The sequence below is a fragment of the Mesoplodon densirostris genome, chromosome 5 (genome assembly GCF_025265405.1).
Source record: "Mesoplodon densirostris isolate mMesDen1 chromosome 5, mMesDen1 primary haplotype, whole genome shotgun sequence".
Classification (NCBI taxonomy): domain Eukaryota; kingdom Metazoa; phylum Chordata; class Mammalia; order Artiodactyla; family Ziphiidae; genus Mesoplodon; species Mesoplodon densirostris.
The window spans coordinates 2,423,473-2,440,969 of NC_082665.1; the positions used below are offsets into that span (position 1 = coordinate 2,423,473).

The 17,497-nt window shown below is 58.8% G+C and overlaps 1 protein-coding gene across 2 annotated transcripts; it reads right to left on the bottom strand.

The window, feature by feature from the left end:
- Nucleotides 1-621: 621 nt before the first annotated feature.
- RRP1 (ribosomal RNA processing 1) lies at nt 622-16,587 on the bottom strand. 2 transcript variants are annotated; one of them, XM_060100405.1, is made up of 13 exons: nt 16,370-16,587; nt 15,084-15,166; nt 13,618-13,675; nt 11,811-11,896; nt 10,290-10,351; nt 7,806-7,935; nt 7,654-7,718; nt 7,309-7,445; nt 4,467-4,555; nt 3,700-3,797; nt 3,514-3,533; nt 2,508-2,618; nt 622-1,142 (listed from the first exon to the last, which is right to left on the bottom strand). In XM_060100405.1, the coding sequence occupies exons 1-13, from the start codon at nt 16,500-16,502 to the stop codon at nt 916-918; spliced, it is 1,299 nt and encodes a 432-aa protein (XP_059956388.1). In that variant the 5' UTR covers nt 16,503-16,587; the 3' UTR covers nt 622-915. The 2 variants fall into 2 exon arrangements, with proteins under 2 accessions (XP_059956388.1, XP_059956387.1); XM_060100404.1 differs by lacking the exons at nt 622-1,142; nt 2,508-2,618 and having other exon boundaries at nt 2,642-3,533.
- Between the last annotated feature and the right edge of the window lie 910 nt (nt 16,588-17,497).

Here is a 17,497-nt window from a genome sequence, read left to right on the forward strand (position 1 = left end):
CCCACCCACCTCACAGCTGGACCAAAATGGGGTCCCCGGGCGTCTACTCCAGGGGGTCCGTGCTCACACACGGCTGGGCTTTGGAAACTGAGGTTCGGCTCCAGCCTCTACGGGTCCCCCCCAGGCTGGGCCTGTCGCCGGGCTGCACACACCTCGGTCCAGCAGAGGCCGGCCTGGCTGACTGAGGCGGCACGCACCTGTCACCCGGGCAGCCCTCGCCACGGCCACAGCCCTGCCTGGGAGCCAGTGCAGCCCACACGGCACTACGTCCCGTTTCTCTTTTCCATCTAACTGGGACTCGGGCCAAGGGCTGAAACGGAATCCAAAGGAGCCGAGGGGAGGCGTGCAGACGCCCACGGGGACCTCAGATCCAGCTCCGCCTCAGTCACGGACAAGGGGTGGGCAGGGAACCGACCCTCCTGCCCAGGCAACGGGGTCGTGGCCCACAGCACTGGTTCACGGTCAGCTCCCAGCCCGAGCTGATAAAGTGCCCGTCCGGACGATGCAGGTAACCCTCGGCCTCATCTTGCCGCGCATGTCTGAGGACCGCGTCAACACACTTCGGATGCAAAACACAAACACCCCCAGAGAACCCGCATAAACGCACCAGGGCAGGACTGGTTTGTAGGCACCGCGTGGCACTTTATTTACGGACACCCGGCGGGCAGCCGGTCCCCTGCCCAGCGAGGGCGCCTGCAGGGAGGCTCCAGTCCCGGGGGTCCGCCGGCCTGACCGAGGTCAGCACAGCCGCAGCACTTTCTGGGACGCAGGCGCTAAGTGAGGGCCCAACCCCCTTCAGTCCTGACCTCTGCCACTTCACGACACAGTAAGTCGGGGAGCAGTCGGTGTCCAGAGTCTTGGGAACCCAGCCTGACTGCCCCGTCCCCTCATCCGTCCCGGAGCGCCTGGCGGACATCACTTCTGGCCCTCCAGGGCCCGCTTCCTTTTCGCCTTTGGCGCCTGGCCACCGGCCGCCTTCGCTCTGGCGCCCGCCCAAGGCCGCCGCCGCCTCCTGGGGGCCCCTCTCCTGCCACGGTCCCCGGGCTGCTCCCGGGGCACGGCAGGGTCAGCCCCTGCGCTCCGGCGCCGCCTCGCGGATGCCGGGCTCGGGTCTGGACACGAGGCCTCCTCTGCAGCTCTCCCTGAAATGGCAAGGCCTAGTAAACGAGGCGTCGAGAAGGCCAGCTCCAACTGCTGTGATGCTGACTGAGGTGCCAGCCCCAGGGCGGCAGAGGACACACAGTGCTCAGCAGAAGCACCGACGGCCTCGGGAGTGGACCCGCGTCTGCCCCACAGAGGCCTGTGCCAGCGAGGCTGTGAGTTCCACGGCTGTCAGGCAGGGAAACCTACTCGGGCTCCTGACGCCAGGGAGGCTGACCGGGTGGTGGGCCTTAGGACGACCGGCACGAGGACAGAAGAAGAAGAAAGGGAACTGGGCAAAGGCAGGACATCTGGGGCGGGCGGGCCCAGGCTCAGTGCACATGGGGCCAGAGGGTACGCTGGTCAGAAGGGGCAGCTGGGAAAGCAGGGCCGGGCCTCTCAGTCCACGTGACAGCCAACAGTCAGCGTCCAGGGCCCACCTGGCGTGAGTATGTGAGCCAGTCCACGCCTGCTAAGCGGCCCTGGCATGAAACGATCTGGACAGGGTTGGCCCAGGCAGGAGCAGGGGTGAATGGAGAGACCCTTCAAAGGGCGCATCCCCAGGACTTGGGGCCAGTTGACCACATACGGATGACACAGGAGGGGTCTGGGTGGGGGGTGGAACCACCACCTCTCCCTCTTCTGTGTCCCCTTCCAGCCAGGGGTGCCTCTAGCTCCTGCCCCGCTCGGTGCTGTGGGCACAGCCCATCCCACTGCAGGGGGCAGCCCCAGTGGTCTACAGTGGGTACAGGGCTGGGGGTGTGCAAGAAGCGCACGACAGCCCTTAGCAAGGTCAGTCACCATTCTAACCACAGGCCTGTGGACAAGCTGGGGGAGGGAGGGGAGAGAAGGAAGGGGGGAGGGCAGGGAAGATGGGAGGGGGAGGGGGAGGGGAGGGAAGACGGGGGTAGGGGAGGGAAGACGGGGTAGGGGAGGGAAGACAGGGGAGGGGAGGGGAGGGGAGGGAAGACGGGAGATGGGGAAGCCTCTAAAATCAAGGAGGAGAGCGCAGCGAGATTAGGGGCTCCCTGGAGGACGCCACGGGAGGTGCAAGTGGAGGCACGGACCAGGTCAGATCAAAGATGGAAAAGGGTCAAGAAGAGGCACCAGACCGGAGCCACAGGGAAGGAGAGCGGGGAACACAGGGAGTGGCCCAGGGGCCAGGCAGCAGAAACAGCCCCCGAGCAGCGGGGCGTCGGGGCCAGGGCGCCACATCTCCAGGACACAGGGGCAGTGGGCGCTGCGGAGCAGCAGGCTGGGGAGGGGGAATCACGCCTGGAAACAGGCCTCAGTCACAGGCGACATGAGCGTGGAGGACAGAACGCAGGTAACGAAGCCCCAGCCGGCAGCCCGCCCGCCAGGCCTACCTATCTTGCTCTGCAGCTGGGATTCATACAGGCGCTTCTTCATCCTCACCCGTCTCCCACCCCGTGGATGCCTGTAGGCTTTTTCTGGGATGTCGTCCTCAGGGAAGAGGCCTAAAGACCAAGGCGGGCCATCAGGAGGCTGTGGGCTGAGAGGCTGCGGTCTGTGTGTCCACTGCCACCAGCACCACTGCGGGCAAGGAGGCCCCGGCCGGACTCCGCCACAGCTGCGGGCAGCTCCCTGGGCAGCGACAGACGGCGCCCGGAAGAGCCGGTTCCTGCAGCGCTGGGACACGTCTCGCTCCATCCTACAGACGCTTATGTTGGAAAGGGGCAGGTGACCGTTCTGGGTCCCGGTGGGTTTGAGTCACACAGGTGTGGGCGTCAGTCTAAGCCCACCAGATGCACCCAGTATTCGTGCGTTCCACTGAACGTACATTTCACCTAAAAAACACTACCCCAGCATGAAGTATTTGGGAGTACAACCTGACTGAGGGGTGGGCGGGGGGGAGGCAGAAACACGGGAAAACAAGTCCACTAAACTGATGGCGGAACCGAGGTGGTGGACATGCAGGTATGCACTGTAACGTCCTTTACGACTTTGCCACGTGTCTAAAATGTTTTATAATGAAATGTTGGGGGAAAAACGCTTACATCTTCTATCTTAAACCTTCTAGGAAACTGCCTTTCAGAACAAGCCACGCCGGCTCCACCAGCCACACACCGAGAAGTGGAGCTGGGCGCAGCAGCGCCAAGCAGCAGGGCGGCGGGCCTGGGCACTTACTGGAAATGCAGGTCCTTGGGTGCCAGGTCAGCCCCTCCCGCACACTCAGCCCTGAGATCCCCCGGGCTTCACTAGGACAAGGGCCGCTGAGGCCCGCAGCCTGCCTCCCCCAGAGAAACACCACCTCCGGCCTCTGTGCACCCATCCACGCTGTGCGAGAACACGCCACCCGATCCACTCCCAAGAGGACAAGATGCCGTCTAGGCCTGGCGGCCCAATGCTCACCTTCCGAGAGGGCCTGCAACCTGAAAGAATGAGAGACGGTCACCCGCCGTGGCCTCTGGAGAAGGGGGAGCCGCCCCCGGGAAGCCCCTTCACGCCCGAGCTCGGAAGACAGCTGCCCTCCCACCTGGCTGAGGCCACCAGAGAGCAGAGAGGCGCGGACACAGCGGAGGGCCCGGGGCTACTCACTTCCGGATCACTTTGTAGAGGCGCTTCCGGTTCTGCGGAGGGGTGTCCTGGCGACTGGCCACCTCGAACAGTCTGTTGGCAACGGCCTCGTAGTCGAACTGTTTCACAGACAGACACCATGGAGGCCAAAGTCAGCCCCCCGCAGGTGCTCCCAGGATGGGAACCAACAGAGAGAAAGAGCACGAGGACCACACGCCAAGGCTGTGCCCCAAGGTCCCCTGCTGCTCCCCGCTTCCCCTGCAAACGCTGTCCCCAGCACGCACGGCAGCAGATGCTCCAGGGCAGCGCCGCCCAATGGATCACGAGGGGCCGCAAGGTGAGCCTCTGCACAACTGTAAACCCTCCGGGAGAAACGAGTAAAATTAATCTGATAAATTTAACCCAGGCTACCTAAAATCTTATTAATGTATCAAGTAATCAACTTCTGAAATGTATCAGGAAGGACCCTACGTGTCCAACTCGCCTGAAGTCACAGATCCTGTCCGCTGAGCTCTGACCCCCGACTCAGCACACGCCACCCTGGCGGCCCCACCGCCCTCGCCCTCGAGGCGAGCCGCAGGCAGACCTGGGGCGGCTGTCGAGCAGTGAAGCCGGAGCCCAGCCTCCCGGCACCCAGCCCCCAACTCCACTTTCAACAAATCTGCGCTTCTTTCTGCAGACGAGGCTCCGGGGCACCTGTGTTCCTCCAAGTCCCAGCTGGACGGATGCCATCCTGCTCTGCCTTCCAGAGGCCGGGAGCTGAGCCCACGTGGAGCCCGGCCACCCACCTGGAGGATGGTGCCGGCGCCGTCCTCCTCCTCCTCGTCGTCCCCCGCCTGCTCCTGGCCCGGGTCAGGCTCAGCCCCACTGACGGAGCCTAGAACGAAAGGGCCCCAGGGACTCAGACACGCCTGGTGCCGCGGGTGTCACGGGGCCCCAGCACCTGGGAACCAGAAGCCCTGCCTGCCAGGGCCCACACCTGGGCAGGGGAGCCCACAGCACGGGATAGCAGGGGCACTGACGGCCTCCCCCTGAGGGCTGCAGTGCCCACACTGGCCTGGAAACGAGGGAGCCGTCCCAGAGAAGGTGGGGCCCGACCAGTCCAAAACGTGAAACCAGGAGGGGATCGTGAGTGGGCATCTTAGGCAGCCATCGCAGGGCCAGAAGTCCCAGGATGAGGAAGAAAGGTGGCTGGTCCAGCCACGGGGCAGCCTGGATTGAGGGGCAACGGGAGAGGAAGCTTCGGGTGAGGAAGCTTTCGCTGGCCAGACACCTGGGGCCCTGACATCACCACCTACAGAAGACAGGTTCGGTCAACAGGTGGCCGAGCGGCACAGGCATGTGTGGTACCGAATGAGGACAGCAAGGCTGCGGGCAGGGCCTAGGCCGCCATGGGCCCCTGGGTCAGCCTGTGCCGGCGCCTCGGGCTACTGAGGAAGAGGGGGAGGGGAAGGGAGGGCCAGGAAGGACGTCCAAGACGGCCGGGCAGTGTGGCCGGGGTGCTGACCGACGAGAAAGCCCAGGGCCGCGCCAGCAAGGGCACGGGAGTCAGAGGCCACAGAAGTCAGCCCTCGCTTCTGCCATCAAACTACCTTCCACGCGGGCACAGGACCGGCCAGTGGGGAAAGGACTGTCCCTTCAACAAACGGTGGGGGGGGCACTGGACACTCACATGCAGAGGAAGGAAGTTGGACCCTTACCTACCACCATATACTAAAATTAACTCAAAATGGATCAAAGACCTAAAGAAACAATAAAACTCAGAGGAAAACGTAGGGCAAAAACTTCAGGAGATTGGATTTGGCCACGATTTCTTGGATATGATGCTGAAGGCACAGGTAACAAGAAAAATGAGACAAACCAGACTTGACAAGAACTTTAAATTGTGTGCATCAAAAGGGACTAGCCACAGAGTAAAAAGGCCACCCACAGAGCGGTAGAAGATACCGGAAAATCAGGTATCTGGGGAGGGGTTATTATCCAGGATATAGAAAGAATTCCTAAAACTCAACAACAAAATAATCTGATTCAAAAATGGGCAAAGGACTTGAACAGACATTTCTCCAAAGATATATGGGCAGCCAATGAACACATGAAAAGGTGTTCCCAATAATCATTAGGGAAATGCAAATCAAAACCACGATGATACTACTTAGCACCTGTGAGGATGGCCACTACCAAAAAAAGACAACAACAAACACTGGTGAGGGTGTGGAGAAACTGGAACCCTTGTGCACTGCTGGGGGGAATGTAAAACAATGCAGCCGCTATGGAGAATAGTATGGCAGTTCCTAAAAAGTTAAACACAGAAGTACCATATGATCCAGCAATTCCACTTCTGGGTATAGACCAAAAAGAATTGAAAGCAGGGTCTCAAAACAGATATCTGTACACCCACGTTCATAGCAGCATTAACCACAACAGCTAAAACATGGAAGCAACCCAAGACTCCATCTACCAATGAATGGAGAACAAAATGTGAAATACATACGATGGAATATCATTAGGCCTCAGAAAGGAGGAACGTTCTGACACGTGACACGGCGTGGATGAGCCCTGAAGGTGTCACGCTGAGTGAAATGAGACAGACACAAGCACAAGCACTGTCTGATCCTACTGACATGAACCACAGAGGCGTCAACGGTCAGGTTCACAGAGACAGGAGGCGGAACGCTGGGTGCCAGGAGCTGGGCTGGGCAGAGGGAGGAACGGGGAGTGTTGAACGGGGACAGCTTCACTTTGGGAAGGTGGAAAGTTCTGTGGATGGACAGCGGTGATGGCTGCACAACAAGTGCGTACGCATGGTCACAGTGGCAAACCTTAGGTTACGTGTATTTTACCACGACCAAAGGCAACAGCAGGAAAGTCCTGAAGCTGGTGGACAACACACACCCCTGAAGCCACAGGACACAGTGCACAGGTCACCCGGAGGACAGTCACGAGACCAGCTGGCGTCCCACAAAGACCCACTTTAGCATCCAGGTGGACAGGCCAGACTGCACACCACTGATGCGGGCGGAGCCCACGGGCCCTGCCCCCAGAGGCTTCAGGGGGATGCTCACAAGTGCCACCTTCTACTCGTTCAGTCACCCACCCACCCACTCACTCATCCAGCGCGACCTAGCGGGCGCCTCCTCCGTGCCAGGTGCTGCTCCGAACACCCGGTACACAGCATGGTCAACGGTCCCCGTCCTGGCAGAGCTGACATCCGGTGGCGGAAGCCAGGCCAGAAAGATGAACAACTTCAAGTGACTTACGCCAGAGAGTGAGAATCACCATGGAAACGCCCAGTGAGCGAGGCAGGGTAGGGGCTGGGAGGCTGCACTTTCAACAGGGTGGTCGGGGTCGGGCCTGGAGGGACAGAGGGCAGAGACCCTGCCAGGGAGGGGAGAACAGGGCGGACGCCGAGCCCGGGAAGTCACGAGGACACGGACGGCCACGGGGCACGGGCTAGGGGAGTGAACACGTGTGCTTGTTCCCAAGGTGACCCTGGCTGCAGAGCTGAGAACAGACTCTGGTGGGGAGGGCAGAATCGAGGGGACGGGGCAGGAGACGAAGGCCGGGCTCCCGCAGAGCCACCGCGGGCTCAGAGCAGGACAGGCCCGTCGTCCCGATGAGCGCGGCCCTCACCTTCAGGGGGCTCCCTGGACGGCGTGTCCCCGTCCTGCTCCTCCTCCAGTTCCTTCATGAGATCCTCGATGGCCAGCGGGGCCTGTTCCACAATCGCCTCAAAGATGCCTCGGGTGATGTTGTGCAAAACCAGGGAGCTAAGGGGCAGCCGCACCACAGCCACCCGTCAGGCTGGACCCTCAGGGAAGAAACTCCGCCTCCCCGTGCCCGTCTCTCCTGACCCCAGCCCCTCAGCCCCGCTGGCCCCCCTGCTGGCCCGCCATGGGCACACAGCATTTCCTAAGGGCAGCCCCCCTTGGGGACTCAGCAGAACAGAAGAGGCGAGCAGGAGGGAACCACACTCACTCCTGAGTCCGGGCGGCAACCGTGCAGAAGGGCCCAATGAGCCTGAGGTTCTGGTCCGCCGTCAGCTGTGGGGACAGTGCGGGGGCTCGGTTCCTGGGCCGCAGGCACCCGAGCAGCCCGGCTGCCGCCCTCACCCTGCCGCCTACACCTACCTCGTGGGCGCCCACTTTGGTCAGCTCCTCCAGGAAGATCTCGACGAAGTGGCTCTTCACTCCGCTGGGGGCCTGGCTGTCGGGGTGCAGGATCTCCGTCATCAGCAGCTCCAGCAGCTGCTCGGTCTGTCTGGGGAAAGAAAAGGCAAGTCCAGCAGCAGCACGAGGGGCAACAAGGCGACGGGTTCACGCTGCCTGAGCGGGGGGCTCTGACGGGACACAGTCACAGGCAGACGCCCCGCCCACCAACACAGGAAGACCCGATGACCTGGGTCTGTGCCGGCACAAAGGACCCCTGCGAGTATGGATCCACGGGCAACGGCCAGGACCACGACACACGGCAGGGCTGAACCTCGGCTATAGAGCAAGAGCCCACCGTGTCTGGTGTCCCTACTGTCCCCGCTGGGAACTGCGCGGGAAGGCTCACCAGGACAGAGCAAACGCAAAGGGAGACGGAGGCCAGAGAAGGGGATGAGTTTGCCTCCCGGGTCCTGCTGGACCGGGCCCGTGGATGGTCACACGTCACATCAGACCTCACCCAGGCACGTGGGTCTCACCGGTCTCAGAGGCCTGGGGAATCCCAGATCAGAGAGCTCCAGAGACCGGTCGTTAGTGGCCCAGACGCACCTGAAGCTCCTGGGTGCTCGTTAATATACAGATACCTGACCTGTAAAGCATGTATCCTTCAAAAAGCTCCCTGGACAATGCTGATGCTGGCAACACCAGGGTGTCTTCCACGGCTCAGCGGAAGGGAGGAAGGCCAGGGGCCAGGGACCTCCTCTGCCAGGCTGCTGACAACAGCCACATTCACACGGACAAAAATGTTACACTTACAGCCTGCTACTCTTCAGAACGGAAAAGGGCTAGAAGAGCAGATACAGCGAGCAGGGCTGGTTATCCCAGGGCAGTGGGACGTTACCGGTTTCCTCAAAAGGATCTCTGCACTGAACTACTAGTGACAACGAGGATGGAACTACCTTCATGGTAACAACCACGCCCCCAAAATTAACAGAAACAAAACCGTCCCTTTAACACTGAACCCCGCTTCAGTCACTAGCCACCCCCCAGATAACACAGTCCTAAATCCGGAAATGAGCGAGACTCCCGGCCTCAGGTCTTCATAGAACTTTAAGGATGAAAATCACTAAAAGAGGCCCCTTGCCCAAAATGTAGAGTTACCCACAGTCATTCTCAGCCTAGATCAGTAATTCCAGTGACTGCAGTCCAAATCCTGCTGACCTTTTATGGGGGCAGGGGGGCTGTTAGGCCAGGGACTAAGAGTTTAACTCTGCTATTCAGAAAATGAGGAAGTCCTAGAATAACATGGCCGTAAGCTGCATTCTCTAGTCTGGCAGCTATTTTGACATCTGGGTCCTAGATTTATTATCCTTGGGCTTAAAAATAAACTCCTTTACCATCACTTTTTCATCACAAACCAATTCAAAATATACTGTTTCTAAGCCCTCTCCCCCAGTGCCCGCCCTCCCCAAATCATGCAGCATCAGGACGGTGATGTGAGATGTTTTTGACACATTCTCAGTAAAATAAATAAGCGTGTGCGACACCACTTGTGGACCATGCAATTAGGCAACACTTTAAAAGTATCAATAATTGTCGGGGAGTCCCCTGGTAGCCCAGTGGTTAGGATTCCGCGCTCTCACTGCCGTGGCCCGGGTTCAGCCACTGGTCGAGGAACTGAGATCCCACAAGCTGCACAGCGCAGCCATAAAAAATATAGGTATATATTTTTTTTTAAAAAAGTAATTGTCTGCTGGAGTTAAAATTGCTTTTCAGTGTTTATAAAAACTTTCCTGAGTTCTTTATAATGAACATCCATCACTCTCATAAGTAGAAAAAAGGGTTTTTTTAAATTTTAATTAATTCCAAAAACTTTAAAATGTAAATGCTCAGAAACCCACTTTCTGTTGTGATCTCAGACTGCCCCCGGGGGGTTTGGAAACCTGCTGCTGTAACCTGGATGCAGAGCCTCAGGCGAAGGAGCAGGTCCAGGCTGCAGGAGCCCCGCCCCTGCCTGGTCTCCAGGAGGGGTTGTGGGAGGAGCTAAGACGCCGCAGAGCCTAGCCCAGCCCAGGCGCCAGGGCAGGCCTGAGGTGAGCCAGAAAACACAGGCCCTTACAGTTTGGAGGGACACACACAAGCACCGCTGTCAAAAATGTGAAGTCTGGACGGCTCAAGTATTCGTAGAGCTGAGAGCAATGACCGCTGATTAACGAGCTAAAGGTGCCACGTTTTACAAGAACAGCTGCTCAGCGGCGCCTCCTCTGGTGAGGGCTTAGTTCTGATCCAGTAACAACTCACCGTCAAGGCTGAAACAAACGTTCCCACGAACACGTGCTCAAACGTAATTTTAAAAATGCCTTTGTTTCCAGCACTAAGTCACCCTTCAACTGACAAATGAGTAGAGGAGAGACCCAGACCGGCCCGAGTGGCACAGGCTGCCGCAGGCCGCTCTGGGACACTGACCTCTCGTCCCATCCGCGTGTCTTCAGGGCCTTCAGTGACTCGTGCAGGACCATCCGCATGAGCTGTGGCACAGGAGGGGACCCCGTTAGTGGCACCACCCAGACCTCCCCTCTGCCCCGGGTCGTCTGGGCACCCCACTGCACATGGCAGGCCCTGGAGAGCTGCTGGGGACTTGGGCCTGCGGGAGGCACCCAGTCTCCCAATAGCAGCAGGACGTCGGGGTCACAGCAGGGACACGGGGAGTGACCACACACCACAATCGGCAGCTACGAAGGATGGGCTTGTTTCCAGAGTGAAAATGGGATGACGTGGAGCTCCCCCAGGAGAGCGGAGCCTCGGAAACACCAGGTCTGCGCCGGAGACTGTTTCCTCTGAGCCCCCGAGCCTCTCCCCACCCGAGGGAGAAACCAGTTTCCTTCTCTGCCCACAAGCCCCGGCACAGTGGCTGACTGCCCGGTTTCCCTACTTGCCAGCATGAACCCAACAAGCCTGCAGGGGGGACCCGTAGTGGTGAAAGGCGACAGAGGACACCTGCGGTGCCGCCAGGAGGACCAGCCTCTAGAGCAGGGCTGCACTGCCAGACGTGGCCACAGGGGGGTCGTGGGCAACAGGCCGCAGACAGCAGCAGAACCCCCGACCTAAGGCCCAGCACTGCATCCCGGGACACAGCCCCTGTGAATTATGAGCGGGCGTTCTGTAACCGTGCAGAGCCCGGCGCCCCGCCTGTCCACACGCCGTCCTCCTTCTCTCCGGAGCCCCGCGCTCGCCTACCAGCTGTCCTCACTTTAGCACCTGACATCACACACGTGGTGACCGCGTAACCCTGGACCGAGACGGAGCGGGTGGCCGGCCTGAGGGGCAGATCACGGGGACCTGTGCTCAGCGAGGCCCGGCTGCTGCCCATCCAGTGTCCGCATCGGGCCACCTGCTCTCAGACAGCAGCACTCATCTGGGGACTGTCCCCAGTCCCAGGGGACACCCGCGCAGTAACAAAGCTGCAGCTCAACAGGGCCAGCAGCAAGACACAGTCCAGTTTTTCCTGCATTTCTGAGCGCAGATCAACGACCTAAATTCACCAGAATGCAGCGCAGGAAAGGAGAAAGACAAGGAAGATTCTGCACGCTATTATATAAACCGTCCCTGCCCAGAGAAAAACACCTTCCAAAGCTGGCCCCCCACGAGCAGACCCAGGGGTCTCTGTCCAGGGCCCGAGCTCTAAGCTTTGCTTTCATGGCAGCAAAGCAGCAAGGGCTTCGCCACCGAGTCTCCCCCAGGGGCAACTGTGACCCTCCTCCCCTGAACCGACAGTGTGTGCAGAACCCCAGCACGTGCACCCCACGTGAGGCCGACGCTCCGCTCACGGCCCAACTAGGCTCACAGGGAACAGACCGCAGGGCGCTCGCCACCCAGCAGCCTTGGTCCTTGGCACTGCTGGGGCAGTGGGGGGCTCAGGGGCCGGGATGCTGGACGCCGTGCCCCAGCACCGCAGGGACCCCGGCGGGGAGCAGGCAGCTTCCTCACCAGGTAGAACTTGTCCAGGCGCAGCCTATCGATGCCCATCCACTCGCGGTTCATGGTTTGCCAGAATGTCTGAAGGAACAGGTGCTCTGGTGGAAAGAAAAGGCCAGAAGAGAGTCGTGGGGGGGCAGGGGAAAGCGGCAGCTGCCCCAGGAGGGGAGGGGAGGGGAGGGGAGAGACCGTGAAGAAGCCCTGTCAGTACGTCACACGGCACCGGCCTCGGCGGTGCTGAGCCCCTGGGTGTGCTGAGCTGAGAGTGGTGCTATGGATTTGGCTTAAAAACAGGGCTTTTAGGAACCTCGGAAAGAAAAGCAAATCCCAGCTACAACCGCAAAGTGAAGCCACATCCTCTGAAGATCAGGCAAAGAGCACTCGAAGCCCCCAGCACGAGAAGCAGCGCTCAGGCCGCTTCTCCCCACACAACCACTGCCACTGCCCCACCTCGGCTGGGGCTAAGGACCCTGCCCGGCACCCACGCCCTGCCCCAGCACTCGCCCCACTGAATCCACCGACCTGATCAAACACAAAACCCTGCCAATAACAGTATGTCAGAACCGGCGTGCTACGGGCTCAACCAGGTCCCCGGCCCACACCCTGATCCCTAACCCCCGACCCCTCGGGATGTGACGTTATTCGGAGACACAGTCTTCACGGAGGCGGTTAAGATAAAAGGTCACCGGGTGGTCCTAATCCCATCTGACCGTGTTGCTAAGAGGAGATCAGGACACAGACACACAGAGGGACGAGTGAGGACACAGGAGGAGGCGGCCGTCTGCACGCCCAGGAGAGAGCCCTAGGGAGGGCCCAACCCTGCTGACGCCCTGACCTCGGGACACAAAGGGCCCCCCACCTCTTCTTTTAATATTTATTTATTTATTATTTTGCTTGCACCGGCTCTCAGTTGCGGCACTCGGGTTGTTCATTGTGGCATGTGGACTTCTTATTGCAGCACATGGGATCTGACCAGGGACAGAACCCGAGCCCCCTGCCTTGGGAGCGCGGAGTCTTACCCGCTGGACCACCAGGGAAGTCCCCAGAGGGCACCTCTTATCTCCCACAGGACAGGCCTGCATTCACTACCTCATTCAAGCATCACCAAGTGAACGCTCTGTACCTGGCCTTCTGTTGAGCACAGAAATGCTTCTGAAGGTTCTAAGAAGGTAAAAGTTATAGAGAATGGATCTCCTCCAGTGATTACTCAAATGCAGTTAAGAGACTCTCCCGAATGGAGAAAGTAGTTACTGTAACTGCACACTCCCTACTCTTGACTACTTTGCCAGCTTAAGCATAACTGAACTAAACCCACCCACACAGCTGGGGCACCACCACCAACGGTCCCGGGGTCCATGTCAGCAATGCTGCCCAGCCCTAGCTGCCCTCGGAGCAGGGTAGGGGGTGTCGCAGATGCTAGCGCCCAGGCCCCACCCCCAGAGCTTGACCTAATGGGACCAGGGTCTAGACATCAGGATTTCTAAAGACACAACGGGCAGGCCGCAGGGATGAGAACGGTTGAAGTGGGTCAGAACGAGAACACAAGAGTCAGAAAGAGGCTCTGCAGGAACCCCACCACCATCAGGTGAGATCCAGTCAGACAGCTGCTGACACGACACCGCCTTCCCCTGCAATTCTGAAATATAAGGGTTAGCCCTCTAGACTCCTGAACTGCGTCTACTCTGGGCAAGTGAGCAAACACGTGCAGGACAGACAGAAGAGCATCTCCCACGTCAGCACCAGCAGACGCCAGCCGGGACGGGGCCCTCACTCCCGCTCTCAGAACGGGGGCTGGCGCGACCACGGCGGGGATACTCACGTGCCTCTGTGCTCTGGAAAGCGTGGATGAGCTGGGAAATGGTCCTGCCAAGTTCCTCCTGCGCAGGAAACAGAACAAACGTGATCCTACAGCAACGAGCAACAGCAGCAAGGATCGTCGCGGGATCCGGCTCCACGGGGCCTCGCAGCCCAGCGGGCTTGGGGTTTGCAAGTCTCACACTGGCCGCGAGAGGCCTCCCCTGAAGGCCAGGGCCCACAGGACCTCACAACAAGCAAGGGCAGGGACCGCCCGCATGACCGACGCTGAACCCTGAGCAACGGAGGCTGACAAAGGAAGGGGCGGGAGAGCAGGAGCCTGGGAGCACACAGCCACCTGGCCAGCAGAAAGGGGGCTGATGAGACCCCTGTAAGTTACCAGCTGCCTGCCTGTGTCACTGTGCCAGGCATCACCCGGTGCACTGGCTAAACAGACGATTCCAGAGCCTCCCCTGAGAGCTTCTAGTTTATCAGGCGTGGAATACAGTGCAGGAATCTGCATTTTAAATAAGTACCGTCACCACCCAGGTGATTTTGAACAGTAAACAATTCCCACTGGGAAACACTTCTAAAAAGGCTAGTATCTTAGGGCAGTGAAACTACTCTGTAAAATACCATAATGATGACGCACGTCATTGTACATTTATCCAAACCCACGGGCTGTACATCACCAAGAGTGAACCTTAAGGTAAGCTATGGACTCTGGGTGATGATCACGTGTCACACAGGTCCACGGACGGGGACAAAGGTCCTGCTCTGGTACGGGTGATAACTGGGGAGGCTGTGCTTGTGGGGGGTCAGGAGGCACATGAGGAACCTCGGTAGCTCCTCCTCTCATTTTGCTGTGAGCCCAAAACTGCTCTAAAGAATAAAGTCTGTTTTTCTAAAAAAGGCTAGCAGGGCTTCCCTGGTGGCGCAGTGGTTGAGAGTCCGCCTGCCGATGCAGGGGACGTGGGTTCGTGCCCCGGTCCGGGAAGATCCCACATGCCGCGGAGAGGCTGGGCCCGTGAGCCATGGCTGCTGAGCCTGCGCGTCCGGAGCCTGTGCTCCACAACGAGAGAGGCCACAACAGTGAGAGGCCCGCGTACCGCAAAAAAAAAAAAAAAAAAAAAAAAAAAAAGGCTAGGAGAAAAAATACTCGTCTCAGAAGACTTGAATTCCGTCCCCTGGTTTCCAACATTTCAGCACTTAATTGCCATCTCTGACAAACACAGAACAGACAACCCGGGTTTCAGCCATGACGTACACTGGCATTCAACAGTGTTGCTGCGGTGCTCAACTCAGCAAGCGCAAGACTCACCCCAACCCAAGGCCCTGGCCCCTCCGGCCATTAAAAGCAAAAAAAGTAGCGAAGCTGTAAAGCTTTGCCCAGCGTGTCTGCAGTAGTAAAATGAGGGTCGCCAACGTGCTCGCCTGTCCTCCCACGGTCACTGCTGCCCCAGCTCCTTCTGTACCCTCCCAGGCACTCACCTGGAGGAGTGGCTTGTCCTGCATCCACATACAATAGAACAGTCCTTTCCACACCTTTAGCAGCTCATCATGAGTGAAACCACCTGCACCAAGAACAGCAACACTCAGAACAGATGAACCCAACTTTTGAGTGCCAGAACACAGCCAGAGAAATGTGAACGCCTGAATTGGACCAAAGTCATCCTACTGTAAAGGTACCTGGCCCTCCCTCTCAAGCCATCCTCCCAGCTCAGAACCTGCTGGGCCTGTGGCTGGAAGGACTCCCCCAGATAACTGTCATTTCATTCATTCAATAAACATTTACCGAGAATCTACAAGTAACAGGCGCTCTACTCCATTTCTGTATATTCAAAATTGAGTGAATCACCATTTCCTGGTCTGGATGGTGCCTACTCAGGTGAGTCTGTTGGCAACAATTCACCCGGCGTTACACCTGGGCTTTGTGCACTTTTCAAATTTTAAAATTACAAGTTACCTCATTCACGGTCGTTATGAGGCAGATACTGAACATATAAAATCACCCAACAAGTATGTACTGAGGTCCTAATTACGTGTCTGGCACCCTGTTCCAGAGCAGTGGTTCTCAGACTTAGCAACAGGAGCCCATCACCCAGAGGGTTTCTTAAAACGGAGTTCTGGCCCACTTGTCAGAGTTTCTGATTCAGCAGTACGGGGATGGGACCCAAGGATCTGCATTTCTAACAAATGTCCAGGTGATGCCGAAGCTGCTGATGGGGGCCATGTTTTGAGACCCACATTTTGAGAATCACTTAGGAAGCATGTTCTCTGAGGACTGTACACTACGTGAAACTCAGACGACAACCCAATAATTACACAAGAAAAAGACTACCAACAGTGATAGATACCGCTCTGAGGAAAAAACACAGGGTGCCCAAACAGTGAGTAGCAGGGATAGCGGGATATATGGGCTGATGCGGGGACCGGTTCCTAGAGGAAGGCCGGTCTGAACTGCAAAGAGGAAATAAGGGGTTGGGGAGGGGAGCCTCCGCACAGGGACACGTGCCCACTGCAGCAGGAGGTGAGCGCCGCGCACCTTCAGGGCAGCCAAGGTGGGGAAAGGGCGGAGGGCCAAGCGCTCAGGCGGGAGCACGAGCGGGAAGCGGGGGACGGGTGGAAGCATTGCCGCAGGCCCCTCCCACTCGGCGCGACCACGTGGAGACTCCACGAGGTTGGAAGGTCCCCTAGCCCGGGTGGCCGCCCCGCGCCCCCCACCCGGCCCGTCCGCCGAGGCGCCCCCGCCCACATGCCGCCAACCCCGAGCCCACCTTCGGCCCGCTGAGTCCTGGCGACAATGTATTTCCGAAGTTTCCTCACCGCCCGGTCTCGGGTCACCTGCTCGTTCCCTGCCAGGCGCTGCGCCAGCTGGATTTCTGGCGGGAGCTGCACCCGCGGACCCATGGCAACCGCGCCGAGACCCCAGGGTATCAGCCACCCCACCACTTCGCCTGGGCGCACGACGTGATGTCACATGACCGCGCCGGCTTCTCCCAGGCGCAGCGTGACATCACACGCCCGCGCCGGCCTCTCTTGGACTCAGCGTGACGTCACGCGCCCGCGCCGGCCTCGCCCGGGCCGCACGCCATCGCCCTCTAGTGGCCGGGCCCGGAATGACAAATCCATCTGGCTCTGCCTTGGCGGATAGTCAGTCACTCTGGACACAGGCAATTAAAAGGAGGTCATTAGCGTTTGCCCGCCTTTGGGGAGTGCGGGGGGGGGGGTGCCGTAGTTTCCCCCCGGCTGCTGAGGGAAGGCACTTCTTTAGCAAAGAACGCCAGCGAGCACAGGCAAAGGAAAGCCCCCAGTGAATCCAGTGAATGTTGGGTCAGCCAAGGTCATCACAAAATGCCACGACGCCGGGGGGCGGGGGGGTACGAGAGTATCGCCCCCGCCCGCAGTGTCCTGACGCCGTCGGCCGGTGCCCCACCTTGCGGCAGCATCACCCATGGGGCAGCCTCGTCCAGCCTGTAGGTCCGCGCCTGGCCTCTGGACACAGGAAGGCCGCGCACGGGGCATGAGGAGGGAATCGCGAACCCGATCTGGGACAGTCCGCATCGCTTCACAGTGTCATGAACGAAGGAATGGGTGAAGCATGTGTAAAGGAGGGGATGCAATATACAAATCTAGACCAGACTCTGATTTTTTTAAAATAAGCTAAAAAATCATTTGGGGGACAACTGGAAAGCTTGCATAGAAACTAGAGGTTAGGTTATATTGCAGAATTATTGTTTGTTTTCTTAGGTATAACAATGGTGTTTATGTAGAATGGGCCTCAGCAGACTTTCTGTAAAGGGCCATGTGTCAGGCGGACCCAAGACGCCCAGATTCATTGATTCGCTAGGAAGACCCATGGCTATGATTTATGATGGCAAAAGGATTCAAGGCACAGGGAAAAG